The sequence below is a fragment of the Herpailurus yagouaroundi genome, unplaced genomic scaffold (assembly GCF_014898765.1).
Source record: "Herpailurus yagouaroundi ecotype Mexico unplaced genomic scaffold, PumYag 163, whole genome shotgun sequence".
NCBI lineage: Eukaryota > Metazoa > Chordata > Mammalia > Carnivora > Felidae > Herpailurus > Herpailurus yagouaroundi.
In genome coordinates, this window is record NW_024412404.1 from 24,503,371 (window position 1) to 24,524,903 (window position 21,533).

Here is a 21,533-nt window from a genome sequence, read left to right on the forward strand (position 1 = left end):
GCATCAGGCTCCATGCTGAGCATGGGGACTACTTGGGATTTTCTCTCTCTCCCTCTCTCTCTCTGCTCCCCTCAAAATAAATAAATAAATAAACATTTTTAAAAAATCCTATTCCTTAAAAAACACCATTAAAAAATGAATGGGTAAGTTACAGACTGGAACTTGATATTTGATCCTTAGTATTTGATCAAGGACTTACATCTAGAATATATTGAAAACTCATCTAAATCTATAATGAAAAGATGCAGTGCCCAGTAAAAATTGACAAAGACTTGAGCATACACTCCCTGAAAGAAGCTATGTGGATGGCCAATAAGCACGTGAAAGAGTGCCAGATACCATTAGCCACCATAAGAATGCCAATTAAAGGATGGGATACCCTTCACCAAGTCCACATTTTTGCCATAAGCATCTTTGCTATAGATATCTTTGTTGCAAGCATTTCTGCCACATAACTAGTTGGTCATGAGTCACTTTTGCCATAAAAGATAAAAGAATGAAAAAGAAAAGAGGGGCATTAAAAAGCACACAATGAAACATGAAAAAAATAAAATTATTAAACAGATCCCAGTTTTCCAAAAACTAGGGTGCATATTTGCAACTGAGCTTTGCATTGCATTGTGAGAGCCTTTTGCACTGTTGTTTGTTCTTGGCATATTGACACATGTCCACTGATAGATGCTCCAAACTTCTATGGAAAATGTGATAGGCCAATGCTATAATGCATTTGTAACTAAATTTTGTCATTGTTTTAACTGATCTGTCATCATTTTCTAGTGTAGTCTAGTGTGCAATCTGGCTTTACCACTCTCTTATTTCACACTACCAGTAAGTTTTATCACTTTACTTTCTATCAAGTCAACATACAGAGTTGTCATCATCCTCTATTTTAAGACCACCATCTCTATGTGTTACTGCATAGACCACTTTGAGGGCTAGCTGAGATTTATATAGATCATTATGAGGACTATCTAAGATTTATATAATATAAATGGAAAATTTTTCAATGGAGAAATGAAAGCGGACTGTCAACTGGTTATTTTATCTTTTATGGCAAAATTGCCTGATGGCCAATTAGTTATTCAGCCAAAATGTTTGAAGTGAAAATTCTTGCAGCCAGATGCCTGCAGCAGAACTACCTCAGACCATCCTTCACACCTACTAAATTGTCTACAGTCAAAGAGGCTACAACACTAAATGCTGGTTAGGATGTACAGCCACTGGAGCTTACAAGTATATAAGTCAGGTATTACTAGTGGGAGTAGAAAATAGAATAACCACGTTGGAGGTGGTTAGGCAGTTCCTTACAGAGGTAAACACACACCTGCTCCATGATCCAGGAATTCTACTCTTTTGTATTTGGTAAAGAAAGATGGAAACATTTCTCTACAAAAATCTCTGTATAAAAACGATCATACAGTCTCATTCCTATTAGCCTCAAACTGGCAATGTATGTCAGCTGAAGGATGAACAAATACAATGAGGTTTGTTCATACAATGGAATACTATTCAAAACGAAGAAAGGAAAAGAAGTATCCGGAATTGCACAGTTAAACCTCACTGCTGCTTCACTGCGGAAAGAAACTGAACACAAATACACACATTGTATATTATTCTATTTATATAAATTACAAGAACAGGTAAATCTAATCTGTGTTACCAGAAAGTTGTAAGTGGTTGCTTCTGGGGGTAGGGAGAAGTATCCAGAAAGTGACACGAGGAAACTTCCCCAGGTGATGGAGAGTTTCTATAGCTTCTTTTGGGTGGTGATTACACGGTTGTATACAATTGTCTAAACCCATGAAACAAATACTTAGCATGTCTGCATTTTACTGTATGTCTTGTTAGAAGACTACATTCTATTTGTCTTTGTATTTTTATTATCTTCTTTTCCTAACATACAGTTTGCTGAGGTCTACTGAATGTCAACCTTATGCTTCCATGACAGACACTTTCTGCTGTATGAATTGGTAAGCTCACAGCTAATCTGGGCAGGCTCTTCTCAGTCTCACAGACAGCTCCGAGAGGTGAATTCACTTAACCAAAGGCAAGCCACAGATTCAATTAAGTCAAAAGTGGAACTTAAATTCACCTCTCCAAACTTCTAGGCAGAAGCTATTCAAACTACATTTATTGAATGGATGAATAAGTGAATAAATGAATGAATAAAGAGACTACCCAACTTGAAAAACGGATATAGTGCCTTTTGAGCAAGTATAAAAGCTATAGAGATGAATAGTTATCCAGTGTGAGTGTCTCAGAAGGAAAAGGCATAAAGAATCCCTGATCTACATTGACTCAGAAGCAGAGAAAGAACAAAATATGTGTCTTAGAGTATGCCTATAAGACCCATGGCTGCTGCGGAGAGTATGTTGTTCCTTTCATTACACAGGGCTACCTAGTTTGTACCAATCCCTTTACCAGGAGTCAGACCTGCATCGAGAGTTCCTTTCATCAACTTGACCAAAACTTCCTGATCACTGCACCTAGCATCTCCCAAAAAAAAGGAGTATCATTCCTTAGAAGCTTCTTTCCCCTCCTCAGTAGGAACTTCCAGCATGCCATGGAACCAGGATGCTTCCTCACTTTGCTCCCTCCAAGTGAAGAGCACCGTGGGCCACCAAAGTTCCTTGACCTCCCCTGGAATGCTGCAGTCTTTCTGGAGACCTCAAGAAGGACTTTCCTGTCACAGGGTATGGTCTCAGACCCTGTCCTTTTCTTCCATGGGGTACAGTCCCTGACATTGAGCAGGGAGTACGTGCAATGGGAGCAGCCCTTGTCATAGAGCAGTGAGCAAGGGGAAGGGATACGATTCAGGTGCTGATGGGTGATACCCAATCTGGTCCAGGGTAAGCATTAGATCAGCATGGAAATAAATAAGATTTGTGGGCCTGTTTTCTTCCTGAATTTGCATTCACACTTTATGACCTCAACGATATTTACTGAGTGGAAAAAACCACCTTCTGTTACAACTGCTGGACTCAAAAGCTACTTCCCTCTGAAAAATACTATCTCTAGCCACAGGGTCTGAAACAAGCTACTTGTCTATCTATTCAAAGAGCTCGATGAGCAGTGAAGATTGACATTTGAACCATAAACACTGTATTCTATTCGACAGTGTTATTAAATATTAGGTCTGATTTATGGAAAGGCTTAATAAATTGACAGTCCAGGTCAGCCCTGGCTCTGCACCGAAATTGGGTTATGCTGGATGTTACTTGATAGTGTTGATCAAACTAAAGGAAAAAAAAATCCACTAACAACATTCAAGTCTGATTTCTTGTGACAAAGTTATTACCATATAAATTTGAACCACTTGTTAGCCCAATTCTGCATCTCAAAATTTCTCTAATTGATATTCTTAGTAGTTTGGAAATCAAAAGATAAATCCAGATACTTAGAAAACCTTTGCTAGGGCTTGGAAGGACAGTAAGGCTTTTAAAAATGAATGTCAGGTAAACGTCTTGTTACTTTAGTGTAAAAGAGGAAGGGAAATAAAAGCATGAGTAAAGAGTATGCAAGGGGAAGAGACACACTGAGATACAGAAATGGGAAGGTCACCCCATGGGAAGAGGCAAGGTTGGAGTGAGTCTTTGCTTGGATTGTGCCATGGCTTACTCAGGTCCGTGTGACTTTGAGCAAGCCACTTCATCCCTCTGTGAGGGGGATCCCTCAGGTCCCATTTCTACACGATGTAGATAATGATAATCAAGTTCTGTTTATGACGAGAAGAATAGTATATGTAGATCCTCTGGCACAGTGCCTGAAACACAGAGACTGCTCAACAGATTTCCGGGGAGATTAGGCCAGGCCAAGAGCAGAGCTGGGTCCTGGTGGAGTGAGGGAGAAGTCCCTGGGCCACCAGAGTTAGACCTGAAGAGGACAAGAAAGGACAGTGTGTAGGCAGACGACACACCACTAGATGGTATAGAGATAAGAGGATATATTACTAGATATGCCTACGCGCACCTGGGTGGCCTAGAGCTAGGTGATGTGTTACCGCATGTGCCTATGGGCTGTTAGATGATGGACAGCTAACAGATGGTCTCCTTACTTGCTGTGCTCATGCACTCTTAGATGATATAGAGCCAGATAATGGGTACCTGGATATGTGTATGTGCTTTTAGAAGACATAGACCTAGGGGTGGTATCCCTGGCACACCTGTTACTCTAGACCAGGGGTCCTCAAACCTGTTCTGTAAAGGACCACATCATATCTATTTTAGGCTTTGGAGACGATATGGTCTCTGTTACAACTACTCAACTCTGTTGAAGTAGTAGGAAAGACACCACAGATAGTTTGTAAATGAAAGAACGTGTCTGTGTCCCAATAAAACTTCATTTACAAAAATAGGCAGTGGGCAAGATTTAGCCCATGGACTGTAATGTTGCTGACATCTGGTCTACTCTTTGCTCAGGTCTGACAGGAGCAGGTGGCTGAGAAAAATGAAGGCAGCTTCTTTCCTCTTGAGGACCAGCAGGGTTGCTTTCCTAAGAGAAGGCTATTAAGGGACAAGCCTGAAAGGGACCCTGGAGTTATTTTCCTTACCTCTCCCATCGAGAAGTCCATGGAGGGTAACCAACTGATGGTACTGATGGCACCAATAGATTTCAGATTTATGTGTCTCTGCTCAAACAGTAAACAGATGACTCATTTAGGGACAACCCAGTATTTATTGAGACTTACTGGGTGCCAGGCAGGTCTGTTATAAAAACTGTATGCTGTGGGTTCTTAGTAAATAAATAAAACTTCCTTCCCCTTACAAATTCCTTCCTGTTCTCTCCACCAGGGCCTGGAAAGGGCTGCCCCTCCTTGTCTGAGTGGCCACCAGCATGAAGGAAAGGGTCACAGAGGTGGGTCAACCATGACATAATCCCTTTCCTTGGTTCTGATACTGTGGAAAAGTAATCACCTCTTGCTAAGCAATTTCCCACCTAAATTGGTTTCAAGTCATTAAAATCTGCAGCATTCCCAAGGAAAAAATAATCGCAGCTCTCTGAGGTTACCCTCCACACCAAGCTCCTTGACTTTAGTAGCAATTAGACATCACTCCACTACCAAGTACTCTCCAGAAATGGAGCCAGAGCCACCAAAGAGTAACTGGAAATTACAAGTGAGGTCATCCTCCCTTTGCTTAAGAAGTTTCTGGCAATGTCCCTTGGGGGTATCCCCTCCTCACCTTTACCAGGCTGCCTGTGCTACACAGAAGCAGGCTCTCTTTGGCTGGATTTCTCCTTATAGCTCCTGAATTCAGGACATGAACCTCACTTGGGGCATGGTCATCCCCAGCCTGGTCTGCAGCAGGTGGGTGGGATTCACAAGGTTTCCAAAGCTGTAGCCTGGGGTTGGGGGGTGGGGGTGGGGTGGGGCTTGAGGGGCAGCTCCATAGGGGCAAGAGATGGGAAGAGTTTCAGACAAGCATTTAGGTGCAGGAGCCCCCCAAACAGGCACATGAAGAGGACCTGAGAGCAAATCTGAGCTCTCCTTCCAGCAAAAAATGCAGCACACTCCATTTTCTGACAATACCATAAACTTACTTTTATGACACTAGTTATAAAACCCTTAACATTTGTCTAGTGCTGGCAGTTCAGTTTTTTCTTAAAGATCCAAATGCAAGAGAGAGATTTGTGACCCCAAAGCTGGTTTGGGGTTTATAAAATGAAGGTGTCATAAAAGTAACACATCCTATGTACTGGAAAAAGATTAGATTCTGTGCCACGAAGCTATAGGCATTTATAAGGAATCCTTTATTTGCATCTTCCACTACTCACATTTTTTTACATTGTTTTATTCATGAGGTAAGACCCTAAATATTACCAGAGGGTGAATGATTTCCAAAGTGCCAGCAATGGGCTAGGGGTAAGTAGGATGACAAGTAACTATTTCCCTGATGACCCATCTCCAGATTTATCACCGTCCAGAGGGCTCTATGGTGGTGTTTGCTGTCTTATGGCACACCGGGAACAATACTAGACAGGTTTGGAGGCTTGCAGAGACAAAAGGGCCTGACATCTGTGGGAGCCAAACTTTCCCTGGCTTGGTCAGGACTCACTCATTTGGAAGGGAAGGGAGGTGCACAAACTAGGATTAATCACCTGAACCCTTGGGTCAGGACACCCATCCTTTTGCCCAGGAATGACCCCTTTTTTAATTAACTCATTAGTTATTTATTATAATGAGAAATGAAAAAAAAATTAAAAAACCCCGTGAATCTAAAGCTAACGCTGACCTTGACTTGCGATTCAACCATTTGCTTTTCTCCTCCCTGTTGCTCTGCCTCTTGCATCTATATGAACCACTATCATGAATTCTGTATTTTATCATTACTTTCGATGTGTGTATGCGTGTGTTTTATACATTTTACATGGGTATTAAGTCGTATGTTGTTTTCTATTCATTGATCCATATGAAACTGCCTTGAACGCTTTTTCTGACTCAATGTTATTCTGCTAAGATTCATCCATGCTATTACATGAAGCTGTAGTCCATTCATTTCATTGCAGGTCATATATTTTTTTTTTATCTTGGTAAAGCTCATTTGGATGGTTTCCAGGGTTCTGACTATAAGCAATGCTACCCTGACCTTTCTCACTTCTGAAGTGCATGCAGGAGTTTCCTTTGGGTAGATACACAGGCGTGGTATCACTGGGTCATAGGGTATGTGGATGTTCTGTTTTATAAGAGAATAACAAACTCATTTCCAAAGTGGTTGTACTGGGTACACTCCCACCAGCAATTAACCACCTGTTACTCCCGTCCTCTCCACCACCTCTCATTTTATACAGGTCTAATTGGTGTAAAATGATATACCTTTATGTTCTTGATTTGCATATCCTAGACCACTAATGATTTTGAATATCTCCTCCTATAATTACTGGCCATATGCATTCCCTCTTCTGTGAAAGGCCTGTGTAAGTCTTATGCCCATTTTTCTGTTAAACTGTTTGAATTTTTCTTACTTTTATAAAAGTTCTTCCTCTCATCTTGATATTAATCCTACATTGGTGATAACACGTTGTAAATATCCTCTCCCAGTGTGCGACTTGTCTTTTTATTTTCTTTAAAGTGTCTTATGACAAATGGAAGTTTAATAAAGTCAAAAGTAGCCATCTTTTCTAAGAAGTACTTTTTGTAGCACTGTTGCAATGAATCTTCATAAAAATGCTATATGGATGGGAGTATTGGCTGTCTATGAGAGACAAAGAAAGCAGAGAGCGGAAACTCAAAGGCCATTTGGCCCAGGCCTACATTCATAAAAAGCCTTAAGTCAACTTTGTATTCATTACTTCCAAATGAGGTCACCTACAACCACAGAGAGTCACTTATTAGGGATGAAGGAAGACCTGGCAGCTCGAGGTTAGAGTGCCATCCTTTGTAAATCACTAAAAACAAAGAGATTTTAATAAATCTTGTAAGCATGGGGATAGCATATTTACATTGCAGCCTATTATTTTTGTTAAGGTATCACTTGGTTCAACGTAAACATTCAAAATTTACCATAACATACAATTTTGAAAATTTTACCTTTTTAAAAATTTTTTTAAATGTTTTTATTTATTTTTGAAGGAGAGAGAGACAGAGCATAAGTGGGGGAGGAGCAGAGAGAAAGGGAGACACAGAATCCGAAGCAGGCTCCAGGCTCCGAGCTGTCAGCACAGAGCCCGACGTGGGGCTCGAGCTCACAAACGTGAGATCATGACCTGAGCCGAAGTTAGATGCTTAACTGACTGAGCCACCCAGGCACCCCTGAATATTTTACCTTTCTAAGGAGACCTCCAAAGGGCCTCTCTCAACTCTGAGAGGTTCCAGACAGGAAGAGCAGTGTGCTCCACTTCACATAGTTGGTTAGTACAGAGCTGGCATTCACACCCAAGTGTGTCAGGCTTAAGAGCCCAGACGCCTTCTACTGTTTCACGTGGCTAAATGACAAGGAGAAGCCATCATGAGCTAACTGCTCTGTGAGAACAGAAGGGAGAAGAGGAGATGTTGAGGCAGGGTGGAATGCCCGTCTGCTCAGAGGCAGGAGTCCTGGCCACAGGTGCACGTCTTTCTTACACCATTCACTAGGGACCTCCGGGACAGTAGGCACCGCATGTGAGGGTCACTGGATAGCAGGACACTACCACCAGTAGCATCCTTAGAGGACACCTGCCTTCATCCTACCATCTTCCTCCTCACTGACCCCTAGGGGCTTTGCAGCATACAGTGGGTAAATGCCAAACACAGCTTGGAACCCCAGGCATCAGGACCTAACTAGGAGTGTGACCCCACATCTCTGATCCTCACTTGTACAATGGGATAACAATGATTAATTCAGGCCATTGTGGGCAATTAAATGAAATAAATGAGCAGAGTCTAACCCACTGCCGAAGAATGACGGTTGCTACTATGTCCTTCTTCTCTCTGGCCCTGGCTTCCTCGCTCCCTGCTCTCTGTCAGTTTCCCCCACTATGGCCTCCATCCTAGGTTTGCTGTCCTCACCACGATCCCCTAAGAACACTTCTTTTCCAAAGCACAGTTCCACAGACAGGCCCAACTGGCCAGCCCTTGCTCTGGGCCTTCTGCCCCTTAGGTGTGGTCTTCCCCTTTCTAACCCCCGGCTGCCCACAGTGTGCTCACCCTCTCCTCAACCTTGTCCCTTCAGTCCCTCCACCTCTTAACTGGTCCTCAGCTTCTGCTTTTGCTGAGTATTCTCGCTTGGGATGGGCAGGCTCCTCAGGGCTACCATCCTATGGGCCCATGAGGAAGGAGGTCCATATGTGGGGGCTTACTCTGCCTGCTCTTCACTGACCCTTTGGAAACTTAGAATATACTTAATGAGCAGCCCCTTTGCTTCTGTTGCCAAGAATGGGCATCTACCTAAAGAATGTGTGCATCTCCTATGGACACTCAGATGCCTGTGAGAAATTTCTATCAAACTGGCTGAAGATGAATCACCCTGTAGATGACAGGGCTACTCAAAGGAGTTGCTCTGAGAAGGTGTCTCCTACCTTGGAGACAATGGTGCCCACAGCCAGTCATAGCACACATGTGGCTAGGTGGCTAGCTCTCACCTACCTTCCTGATGCCTTCCGAAGGACTGGACACACAGTTGTCAGCCCCTCCGTTCTTGCTGATGGTCCTCCAGAGTTCAGCAAATGTGCTGTCTTGTTCCAGGGGGTTGGTGCCCTTGGCTCGGAAGTACTCATACACAGCAGAATCCCGGACAGTACCGTAAGACATATCAACTTGTTTGGAGAGGTCCTGGAATGTCCTGAAATGCAAAAAGGCAGTGAGGCATGTGTACATGTTGCACACTGCAGGGATATAAATGGGCTGTAAAGTCCTCCTGAAGACCGAGACCAGCTGTGGCCCACTATCCACATTCATCACTTTCAACTTCAAATAGCTCGAGTTCCTCAGCCCAGAGCATGACTTATCAGGGCCTAATTCTACCACAGTTATGTTTCTTCAGTGTAGATTAATTCAGTAAGGTTATTGAATACCTAAAACCAGGTCCTGTGCTGAGATCAAGGGACAAAAGGATGAATAAGACATCATCCCTGCCCTCAAGGAGTGTCTAGTCTAGCCAGAGAAATATATAGACAGACAATCACAATAGAGGAGACAGGGCAACATGGGAGGCTGGATACTAAAGGTCTCCAACTCCAATGTCTACGGCACAGGAAGGAAATACATGTTGGCAACATGGATGATGATGACTAGTCCCTGACACTTAGAACTGGTGTGGGCAGAGGCACACACTCAGGTGGTGCCAGTGAATATGCATGTCCCCTCCAAAACTTGTGGCTCTTCCAGGGTTCCACCCCTTGTTGCACTTTGAGCATTACCACTCAGTTTGCCTTCTAATAAAGAAAGAAAACTGGATTTTTATATGAATTCTCTTGATTTTTTAGGTGCTAAGTATTATTGAAAGATGGTGGAGATAAATCAAAGCATTTCCAAGAGCCTTGGGTTTATTGTACATGAAGGAGAAGCAGGTAGTTCAAGTCAGGTGCATGTTGGAGGCGGGGAGTGCATCGGGAAGGCCCACCAGCAGATGTCTGAGCTAGGGTCAAGGAGAGGCTTTCTTGGGGGTAGGAAAATAGTCAGACCAGGAAGGACCAATTGGCATGAAGCTCTCACTTGCCTTAAGTGAGCATCACCTGGTTCAGTGTGTTGAGAGAATGCCACATATAGAATAAACTGGCAAAAAAAATCCCCAAATGCTTTGTGGTGAGCCAGCCTCTCTCTCCAGGCTCCAACTAAATCACTCTTTATTTCTCTTCTGGAAATCTGTTTTTGCTTTGTAACAACAAGGATCATCATCCCCACTTCTCCATGAGTCACCGTTTCCACGAGGAGATCCTATCTTCTCGACCTGATCTACCCAACCCTCCATCTTCTGGTCTCATCTCCAGCTGCTGCCCCTGCCTCCATGCAACTCCACAGCCAATGCTGAAATGAGAAATCCCACACAGTCCCCATCTATGGCACCAGACCATGGTGCTTCCTCAGCCTGGAACCCATTTATCTCACTCATCCACCAGATATTCTTCTGCAGACACCCTGAAGATCTGGGTGCCTCCCTTCCCCATGTGAAGCCATCACCTCCCTGTGCCATCTCTATACCTTGTACAGTTTCTATGGCTGCATAAAATCACTGTGATTTGAGAGAACAGCATCCCAGAGTGAGAGGAAGCAACATCTCTGGAGTCCAACCACCTGCCTTACCTCCTGGCTCCACCAGCACTGATACTGCAGGACTGGCAGGTTAGCTACACTCTCTGTGCCTCAGTTTCCAAAACACTTAAAACAGGGCTAGAAGTAGAGCTTGTGGCAGAGGGCTACTGTTAAGACTAAGTGAAATAATGTGTGTTTAGCTTGTAAAGCAGCGCCTGACGCAAACTGAGTGGCCGGTAACTAGTAGCAATTATTCTGCATGGCAGACTATAGGAATCTGGAGGACTAGAGCTGAGGCAGCCTCCTTTTTACATCCATGGCACTGGATCCAGGGCTGACACCAGTCTTCACAACATGCACACAGAGGAGCCAAAAATGGGTGCTTCTTCCTGCTTTGGAGATGCACTCCATGGAGTTCCTTTAGGCCCTGCTACATGACCCAGAAACAGAGCTCAGTGTTTGTTTCAATACATTACAGATGAAAGGAAACACAAAATAACAAATTCGATGAAGAAATCTTTCTAATTATTGTTCATTATTTATATCTAATTGAAGCAAGATGTTCCTTTGCTTGAAGGGCCCCAAGGGTTGTAACTCTGTCGTAATTTGCCTGTAATGAAAGGAAGGGGGGATCTTTTTTCCCACGTTTTTTATTTTTCTCATGGTAATACAAACAAACACAAGGCTTTGATGAATGGGAAACATCAAGATGAATTACACAGTTGAGTCTAAATACTGAACTGCTCTAAATTACTGCAGTTTCCATGAGTATGGAATGAATGCGTAACTGCCAAGGAGCTCAGCACTACTGTTCCATCCCCACATTTGAAATGGAGATTTCCTCTCGCCTCTTACTATTTATTCATGACGGTGCCCCTGGCCAGAGGCTCGGGGATCATCTCTGGATGACAAGTAGGCAGCCCAAATGTTTATGGCTTCATGTCCATTTCTGTCCCAGTAGACCTCACTGCTCCCGCCCCCAAACACCACCTCCTTTTGCTGTGCCAGCCTCATGGCTCAGCCCCATGGCCTCCATATATCATCTTTCATAGCCATGAGTCCATGCAGAGGGATCTCTCCTATCTCAGATGCACACACGCTCTTTCAAGGAAAGTTTCCAAGCTCACTAACATGCCCAGCACACAGTAGGTACTTCCACCATACTTCTGTGTAAATAACACTATCAAAACATTCAGAGGTTTAGGCAGGAGGACTCCACTCTTCATACACCAAAGCCGTTATTTCCTTGGGGCACTCATCCTCTCATCAGTTTTGAAAGGGGGAGGAATGAAAGAGAATAGGAGCAATGGGCCAACCAGGCTCCAAGCCAACACTGGCAGTCAGGGAAAGACAGATGTGCACATCAGATAGCACACCCATCTGAATAAGCAAGGGATGCTTAGCTGGGAGAAGGCATCACTAACACACTTAATTATCATGTTTCTCAAAGTAGTCTCTTCAGCAATGACTTCTAGAAAGTGTCCCTGCACCCTCAACACAGAGAGATGAAGATCTGCCCATCACTGGTGCTATCTCTATAAACCTCAGTCATGCATGCTGACAACTGGTTAGAGTCATTCAAGCAGATGTCCCACCAACAGCTGCTGAATAGCCACTTGGTAAGGCACCGTGGCACACACAGCAAGGAATGAATGGCAGGCATCCTCATGGGGTTCACAGTGAGGGATGGGAGAATGGTCAGAGGAGTAAAACAGTAGTCACTAAACAACATGAGAGGGCTGACATAGAGCTCTGCATGGGGGACCCTGGAAGCAAAGGGGAGATGCAGCTGGCTATGGCCAGAGCTAAGGAAAGGCTTCGTAGAAGAGAAAATGTTAACTGAGCCATGAAAGATGGGTAGAGGTAGCTAGATGGAGAATCAAGGGGTAAGGTGTTCCATTAAGACAAGATATGACTGGAGAAGGCCCTGGTGGTCCATCTGGAACACACACCATGGGGCAATTCATATCAGCTAACACAATGCAGTGTTGGAATCATACAGATATGGGTGTGAATCCTGCCTGTGGATACCTTAGCTGTTTGAGGTAGACCAGTAGTTCTCGAAGAATGGTCCTCAGAGTCACAGCATCAGCATCACCCAGGGCCCTTGAAGAAATGCAAGTTCTTGGGCCTACCCCAGTACTACTGAATCAGAAACTTAGGGGTGGTACTCAGCAATCTATATACTTTTGCAGCCCTCCAGGTGAGTGTGGTGCATGTGCAGGTTTCAGAATCACCTACTGAGACCCTAGTTTTATTCACTCATACTTTTCTCACAAATTTGGTGAAGATTAAGGATCACAGACATAGGTCTGGTGCATGGTCAATGTTTAAAAATGGTGGCCCTTCTGTTAGGCTGTCAATAAGCAGTTCAAATGGTCAAAACAGAGAACAGTATAAAGGACTAATCAGGGTTGGGACTGGGATGGTCACACCTGGATGGAAGCAACCGAGGACAGGCAGCTTTTTTAGACTTTTCTAGGTTCATGAGATCGAAGCCTGTCTTGGCATCTGCCCATTTGCCTTCCTAGTAAGAGGACTGTGGTCGAGTTTCTTGCTTCCATGTTATTGCCAAGGTACATGCAAATGCCTCTTTATCAGCATCCAATGGGTTGCCTTGTGAACAGTACACATTTTAGGTACCCAGGATGCCTAGAGTGACAACCTGAGGAATTCTGAATCCAGAGTAAGCATGGAGACACCAAAACTCCTTTGGCAGGCCATATGGACCCTTGTTTTTGTGAACCATGATGGGAACTGCCTAGCAAGGTTTTTCCTGAGAAATTAGTAAGTGCCTGGGTGAGGGAAGCTTCTGGGGCGGGATGTCTTTATTTATTTATTTTTATTGAAGTATAGTTGACGCACAATGTTACATTAGTTTCAGGTGTATGACATAGTGATTCAAAAACCCTATGCATTAGGCTATGCTCACCACAAGTGTAGCTACCACGTGACACCATATGCTTTTATAACACCATTGCCTGTATTATGGAAGGAAGTCTTTAAAAGAATCTTCCCCAGGCTGCCCTGTCTGGGTTTGCATTCACTAATGAAGTGTCACATTGCAAGCATGCACATTCTGCAGCTGACCCTGGCTTCCTGTAGTCTACTGCCTATCTCCTTACTTTTTCATCTTTTAACAACCTGTAGTGTTGGAATCCTTCCATGGCAAGGCTTAGCCTTTCCTCCAAGCCTACTTTTGAGCCCGTATCTTTCACTCAGTTGTGCCCTATGGAAACTGAGTTTGAGACCAATGGGAGATGCTTCTCTATATCTCCTGGCCCGGATGCTAATTTTGGGAGTCTCCCCTAGCTGAAAGCATAGCTGACTCCTACAAACACACCAGACTGCCTTGCAGAAAGCCTTTGCAAACATCCTTTGTCTCTGAGAGCAGTTTCCTCCAAATAAACATGCACACGCACTTTCTGGAAGTCCCACAACATCTCCTTCAGCTGTGGCCAAGGACAGTCTACCCAGCTTGGCACCACCTCCCTCCCCATACCTTTCTCCATAAATCAATCTTACTATTTCCTAGATACGTTTTCATTAACAAAGAGATAAATGTGTTTGCCACATGAAAAAAATCAATAATACAGAATTTATAAATACATCTTTGCATGTTACAGAAATATTTATGTTAGCAATGGAGATAAATACACTTGTAACAGGAGCAGAATCAATATACAGTATATGTAAAACAAATTTTAACAACTGTGGGCTTGCCATAATCACAGGCCTGGTAAATCTAAATCCCAAAGCCCTATTATTCTTCCTTAAAAAAGCAAAGAAAGTAGTGGAGTGACCCAAAAGGCATGGGAGGGTGGGGACGCTCATCCGAATGTGAAGCTGCATGAACTAAAGCCCACAGATGCCTTGACGATAATCCCAGCAGCCTCCTTTTTCTATTGCTTTTGTCTGACTCTACAGGAGATGACGCTACCTGAGTCATTTGGGATGGCCTGGCTGGGTTTCCACAGGCTGCTTGCAGGACCAGTGCTCTCAACTCCCCACCATTTCTCTGCCCCTCCTCAGTCTCTTCACCAGGGCTTCCCCCTGTGCCTCCAGTCTCTCTGGTTCCTCTCTCATGCAGTGTTCTCCTACCCGAGGCTTTGCCACCTTTCCTGGTCTCTCCTCCCCCACACCTGGGGCCGTTAAGGTGGACAGGACCTCGGAAGAAGGCTGACATACTCTGAGATGCCTCTCAACCTTGGGCTCTGAAAGGCTTCACAGGTGTCTTCATGTTTCCATTGATTCATCCCAAAACACCTTTTCTAAGCATCTGCTTGTGTCGAGCACTGCTCTAGGTGAGGGATACAGCATGAACAACACCAAGTTCCCGCTTCTGGGGCATTTATGTGGTAGAGGTAGGGAGACAGAAACAAACATATGAACAACAACAAAAACAGATGGAATACCAGGGTCAGCACGCTTTCTGGAAAGGGACAAATTTTACACATGTGGGCAATAAGGGCCGCATACCAATCTGTCACATATCCCTTGGTTTTGTGTGTGTGTGTGTGTGTGTGTGTGTGTGTGTGTGTGTGTGTTTTAGGACACTTTAAAAATGTTTCAAAAAAGAAAAACAGTGTTAGTTTGCAGGCTGCTGATGTGGCCTGTGGGGGCGTAGTCAGCAGACTTCCAATGTCATGTATTCAGTGATCAAAAGTACTATGAGGATTAATAAAGCAGAGTAAGAATTATGGAAAATAATGGAGGACGAGATTAGATCAAGGGTGTAGGGGGTGTTTTAGCCATTGGAGTTCACACTGAGGGCATGTACTTCTCCAGCATTTTGAGGGTGCCCTTGTGGGTGGGACAAGACCTGGAGAAGCTGTGCCTTCCAAGAGCAGAGGCTGGCAGGCTGGAAATCTGTCTTCTCCTCAGGAACAGCACCCTCAACATTTGCCAGGGCCCATCATGGAAGCTTGGGGGAAGGTGAGGCGGGGGCATCACACACACTCTTTTGTATCCAGTCAGTCATGAGAGTGACTGCAGTTCTGAATCCCAGCTGGGGAACCCTCTGAGGACATTTAATGACCCATCAGGATGAGGGTGGTGTAGCTCATGACAGGAAGACACAAACTTATAGGATACAGGAGGCCACAAAGCCCTTCTTCAAACGTGAGCCCTGGGGCCAGCCACAGAGGGCCTAGCATGTACTGAGTACCCAGCAGAGCCACACTCCTCTCCCTCCCCAACCTTCCCTCCACACCACTTTCTTTCCATATTCCATGTTTTTGAATGCTATGGAAATAAAAAGATGCCCAAACTAAACTGCTAGGAAAAAAATGTATTTGTATACAGCCGATCTGCATTCTGGTAAAAAGTAACCATTAATAAATGTAAATAAATATAGGAATAAACACAGGGGGAATAAGCCCTGAACAGTTGTGAGATTTCCACTTTTTACAAATGTGTTTCTATAAAATTTGCATTTTTAATTACATTGTAAACAGAACACAAATCCTTAAAAATTAAAAATCCTTCTGCTACCTAAGTGACAACTCTGGGCCTTGGGAACTTAACTGTGTGCTGTCCTTGTCCTCCGTGTCCACCCCCTCTGCCAACTGCCCAGCATGGTCCAGATCCACTGCGAGGAGAGGGGCTCCTCTCCTACCTCATCAAATACCTGCCCTTCTGGCTATGAGAAGCAGGCTCCAAGGGGCTCTGATAGTTGTATCTTCAGTCCCCAGAACAAGATGAAAATGCCCAGCCTAACCCAGAAAGGCCTCAGCCATCCTGAACATCCAGAGCCCATTAGGACTGAGGCTCCCTCACCAAGGCAGTCTGAAATTTCCCTCATGGGTGCATCTTCTGGATTGAGCTCAGGTCTGGTACCCTGGCAGCCAAAGTTTCTGAAAGGAAGGCATATGTGGTCATGTGTTTCAGACTTGGGAAACTCAGTCTGGACCCTGTAAGTGAGCAGGGCTCAGTGACAGGTCCTGAGGGATGGGTTGTGAGTGTCACCTCAGCCTGGGTCAGATGCTGCTGAGCCGGGTAGCAAACTGAGGCCCTGGCATGTGTCAGAGGCTGAACATCCATATCCTCCACTAAGTCAAAACCAGGGCAATACCATTGGAAAAAGATGCTCAGTCTCGAAGCCTCCTGCATTCCAGATCCATAGTCTCTAGCCTCTTCTCAGGCCTCCAAGCCTTCCCCTGGGCTCATTATCTGTCCACCATGCTGTGCCCTGCCTTCCTCATTGGACTAAAACCCACTCGCCCTCCAGGAATCATTTCAGCTGACATCTCCAGTAGGAAGAATAGATCCTTCTGGATCCAGGCCCCATTTTTGTGTTCCCAGGGTAGCCTATCTTTGCATCTACCCCTTTGGACTTCGTGTGTCCATCAACATGTCTGCTCTCCACCTCAACAGTGAGCTCCCTTGGGGCTGGACTCTGTCCATGTCCAGATCCCTGTCACTCCACATATGGTCTGACAGACAACAGGTGCTGACTTTGTGTTTCCTGAAAGAATCAATTCTGGTTTAAAACAACTCTGTGTTTATAGCTGAATATGATGGAGAAAAAAAAAAATCCAGGCTGGATACCAGCACAGTGATGGGTCTAACTTTAGAAGCACAACTGCTAACCTCAAGTAGACCCTCATGCAGCCTGGTGTGCTTCCAAACTCCCCTGCCCAATTCATCCTCTCACTCTTTTAGATGACTCTCAGATCATGACCCCACTTCCCATTTCTTAAGACAGTAAATGCAATCAGTAGAGAACTTTGCTTCTTTATAAAGAACTTTCTTTCCTAAAACCACTGAATACCTGCCGGCCCAACTTTTAAAAAGCTGGTCAGTCCTTGCTCTTATTTCTGTCATACTGTGTCTATCTCCTGGAGCCCACACTTCCTTGCCTTCTCAAATACATTGCTCTTCCAGTTGTCACCTCTGTCTCCAACATCATGAAATTGCCTCTCTCTACGGATCATTTCCATTGGCATGAAAACACATACATCTTCTATCTTTAAAAACAAAACAAAACAAAACAAAACAAAACAAAACAAAACAAAACCCCAAAAAACAAAAACTCATTCTTTTAAATCATACCCTTCTCCAACCACTCTCCAGTTCTTCTGGAGAGTCATCTATGTTAAGAGTCTCCATTTCTCTGTTCCCATTTTTCATGAACCTACCTTGGTTAAGTTTTCATTTCAGCACTGAACTGAAGCTATTTTTGTCAAAGTCATTGATGATCTCCCAAATATGGTGGCCGTTTCCCACTCCACACTCTACCCCAACCAGCAGAATTTGACAAACTTGATCACTCTGTCCTTCCTGAAGACATTCCCTCATTTGGCTTCTGGACATCACTCTTAGTTCTCTCACCTTGCAAGTGCCTCCTTATTCCTCTCCTTTCTCTACTTCTTCTTCTCTCCCCACACTCTGAATCTTGGGGTGTCCCACGTGCAGCCAATAGATTCCCTCTCTTCTCTAGTGACATCCCTTTCACCATGATTTGGTCAAGTCATTGGCTGTAAATACATCTATACATTGATGCCTCCGGTGGACCACCCCAGCCCTGACCTACCCCATTGACTCTAGGCAACTGCCCACACCTGACAGCTCCATCTGGATGGCTAATAGGTCCCTAGACAGAACACGTTCAAACCCAAGCTCTTGAATTGTGAACCCCAAAATCTACCAGCAAACCTGTTCTTCCTCTACTTTGTCCATCTCAGACAAACACTATTTTCTGAGATGCTATGGACGAAAGCTTTGGAATCATTGCTGTTCCTCTCTTCCTTGCATATCTCACATATTAACTTAGCATATTTTCTCTCTTCTATCATCAAGAGAGATCCAGAAGCAGACGCTTTCTTATCACCTTCACCATGCACCACTCTGTGTCTTATGTGGATACTTAGATCATCTCCCTAATGGTCTCCCTGTCTCCACCTTTAACTCTACAATATTCCTCAAAGGAATAGGTGGAGTGGTCGTTTCAATATCTAAGTCAAATCATGTCACCTCTTCGTCCATAACCCTCCAATTGCTTCGTATCTCTCAAAGAAGCATCCAAATCCTCACAAGGTCTGAAAAGTCCCACATGGTCAGAACCCAACACCTCTTCTCTCACCACAATGGCTTCCCTGCCTTCCTGCCTTGGGATTTCTGTAGCTGTTTTCCCCTCAGCCCGATATACACTTCCCTCACATCTTTAATTGGCTCACTTTCTCAATGTCTTGTGTCTCTGATCAAATGTCACCCTCTCTGTGAGGCCTTTGCTGACAACCCTATATAAAATACCACCCGTCTTAAATTATATGATAAAAGCAAAGAAATATATCACAGGCTTTTGAATGTCAGTTCTCCCCCTGGAATGGGACTTGGTTGTTTGGTTTATTGCTATATCACCAGTGCCTACAACTGCATGACCACATCATCCTGGTTTGCATAGGGCACAGAGATTTCCTGGGACATAGGACTTTCAGTGCTAAAACTAGGTAAGTTCCAGCCAAATTGGGATAATTTGCCTCCCTACCTACAATACTGCCTGGCACTTAGTAGACACTCTAATAAACATGGGTTATTATGTGCATGAATAATACATTAGTGAATTCATTTTTATCACTTTCCAAATGTGTAGGTTGTATATTGTATTGGAAAGGTCTTTTTCTTGAGTTGACCAGTCTCCTTTCAGGACAGGTGTGGGCTAGTCATCTGCAGAGAAACAGACATAATGATGGCTTGAGAGCTTAAACAGAAGAACTGTAGCCTTGGGCCAGGAAACACAGCACAGAGCTATGTGGTCAGAGCTATCCCAGGAACCAATCACCAAGGAGCTCAGGGATGGGGCCGGGTACTCCCCAGCCTTCCTCCTCAGGGTACTGAAGCTTCAAGATCCAGTTTCTTTGTGGATTTAATGGAAATCAGCATTGGCTGAGAGAATCCTCTTGAGCCTGAACCCTGCAAGCAGCAGCTGTCTGCTTACCCAGCTCCTATGCCCCTTGGGCTCAGTGGGAGCCCTGCACAAACAGCCCTGCCAGCCGGACGTACCTCCATGCCAGGAATATGGCGGACTCCCAGCTCTCAACACCCGCAAATATTTGCTGCCACAAATCAATACAAAAGCAGGATGCACCATTAACCTTTAATATATCAGTGCTGGGGCTCTTAATCCATTATGAGGCTGTCATGAATGTGACCGAAATGCAAATCAGGGCAGCAGCCCTTCGGGAAGATGTGAAGGTGCCTTCATTGCCTCCTGGCACAGCCTGCATCCCCCTTTGCTCCAGAGAAACAGTCTGAGCCTCTTCTCTCCCTGCTGGCTTTTGTTTTCACTGTCCTTCCCTCCCTCTTCTCCTTTCCAGATGTCTGACTGAGCCCCTCAATTATGTCAGCTTCCCAGGCAGTCAGTCACTTGATATGCTAGAAGAAAGCTATAATAATGCTAACTTCCAGACACTGTGCTAATACATCATTTGTATTGCTTCATTAACTTTGGCCATACTCTCACATAAAGTTATTATTATCCCCCCATTTTAGAGATGAAGAAATCAAGGCTCAAGGAGATTAAGTAACTTATGGAAGGCTACAGAAGCAGCAAGTAGAAGGAAGAGCTGTCTTTCCACTCTGCACTGCTTCACCCCAAAACCCATGCACTTCATTGTCATCCTATAGCAATGTCAAGCAGCCCACACCCAAGTATGCAGGATAAATGAGCAAACAGACAATCAAAAATATCATGAAAAACACACTGTTAGAAGTAAGCTCAGAGTTATTGGGACAAGATGTGGACCTGACTGAAGCTCAGCAGATGAGAGACTGGGGTGGGGATGAGGAGCAAGGGTTAGCAGTAAAGGTGAGGCTTAAGTTTTGGCTTAAGGAGAAAGCAGAAACTGACACATGGAGGAGAGGAATAAAAGATGTCCTGAGCAAAGGTGACTGTATTTTCAAACCACTGATGTTTGGAGAGAATGAAAGCTCTGGGAACTATAGCAGGTTACTAGAAGGGAGCAGACATGGTAACATAACTAAGAAGCACTAAGGATAGGACCAAGGGCATAATTACTTATAGAATACTAAGAGGGCAGTATGATGGGATAGAAGTTCAAAAATGATGGGAAATGAAGTACGGATCACAGGATCTGAGAATGTGTGAGATGGGCAGGAGGGCACATTCTATGCACAGGGCAATGGGGAAGTTACCACAGAAAGCTGTCACATGTGCTTTAATTTTTTTTTTTTTGATTTTATTAAAAAAAATTTTTTAATGTTTATTTATGTTTGAGACAGAGAGAGACAGAGAATGAACGGGGGAGGGTCAGAGAGAGAGGGAGACACAGAATCTGAAGCAGGCTGCAGGCTCTGAGCTGTCAGCACAGAGCCCAACGCAGGCCTTGAACTCACAGACCGTGAGATCATGACCTGAGCCGAAGTCGGGAGGCTCAACCGACTGAGCCACTCAGGCACCCCTAAATTTTTTTTATGTTTATCTTTATTTTTGAGACAGACAGAGATAGAGCATGAGCAGGGGAGAGGCAGAGAGAGAGAGGGAGACACAGAATCGGAAGCAGGCTCTAGGATCTGAGCTGTCAGCACAGAGCCCAACGTGGGGCTCGAACTCCTCAACTGAGAGATCATGACCTGAGCCGAAGTCGGATGCTCAACTGACTGAGCCACCCAGGCGCCCCTCTCACATGTGCTTTAGAAGGCAAAACTGAAGAGTACTGGTGAGCCCATGTGCTTATATGTGTGTGCATGCATGCATGGGCATGTGCATGTATGAATGTGCATGGAAGGACCCCGGAGCAGGAAGAAGAAAGGAAAGAGGGAAGGGGGGATTGCTGGAGGGCTGGGAGACTCAGACTAAGAGATGTCATGCACTGTGACAGAGTTTTAAATAAAGGAGCAGCTAGGGGCT

At 44.5% G+C, this 21,533-nt stretch overlaps 1 protein-coding gene across 6 annotated transcripts in view; it reads right to left on the reverse strand.

The window, feature by feature from the left end:
* GRID1 (glutamate ionotropic receptor delta type subunit 1) overlaps positions 1-21,533 on the reverse strand; it is a 695,423-nt gene that overhangs the window by 34,526 nt on the left and 639,364 nt on the right. For all 6 annotated transcript variants that reach the window (XM_040485619.1, XM_040485616.1, XM_040485615.1 and 3 more), the window contains one exon: positions 9,059-9,254. In XM_040485619.1, the coding sequence (XP_040341553.1) occupies positions 9,059-9,254 (196 nt within the window). The remainder of the gene's footprint in view (positions 1-9,058; positions 9,255-21,533) is intronic.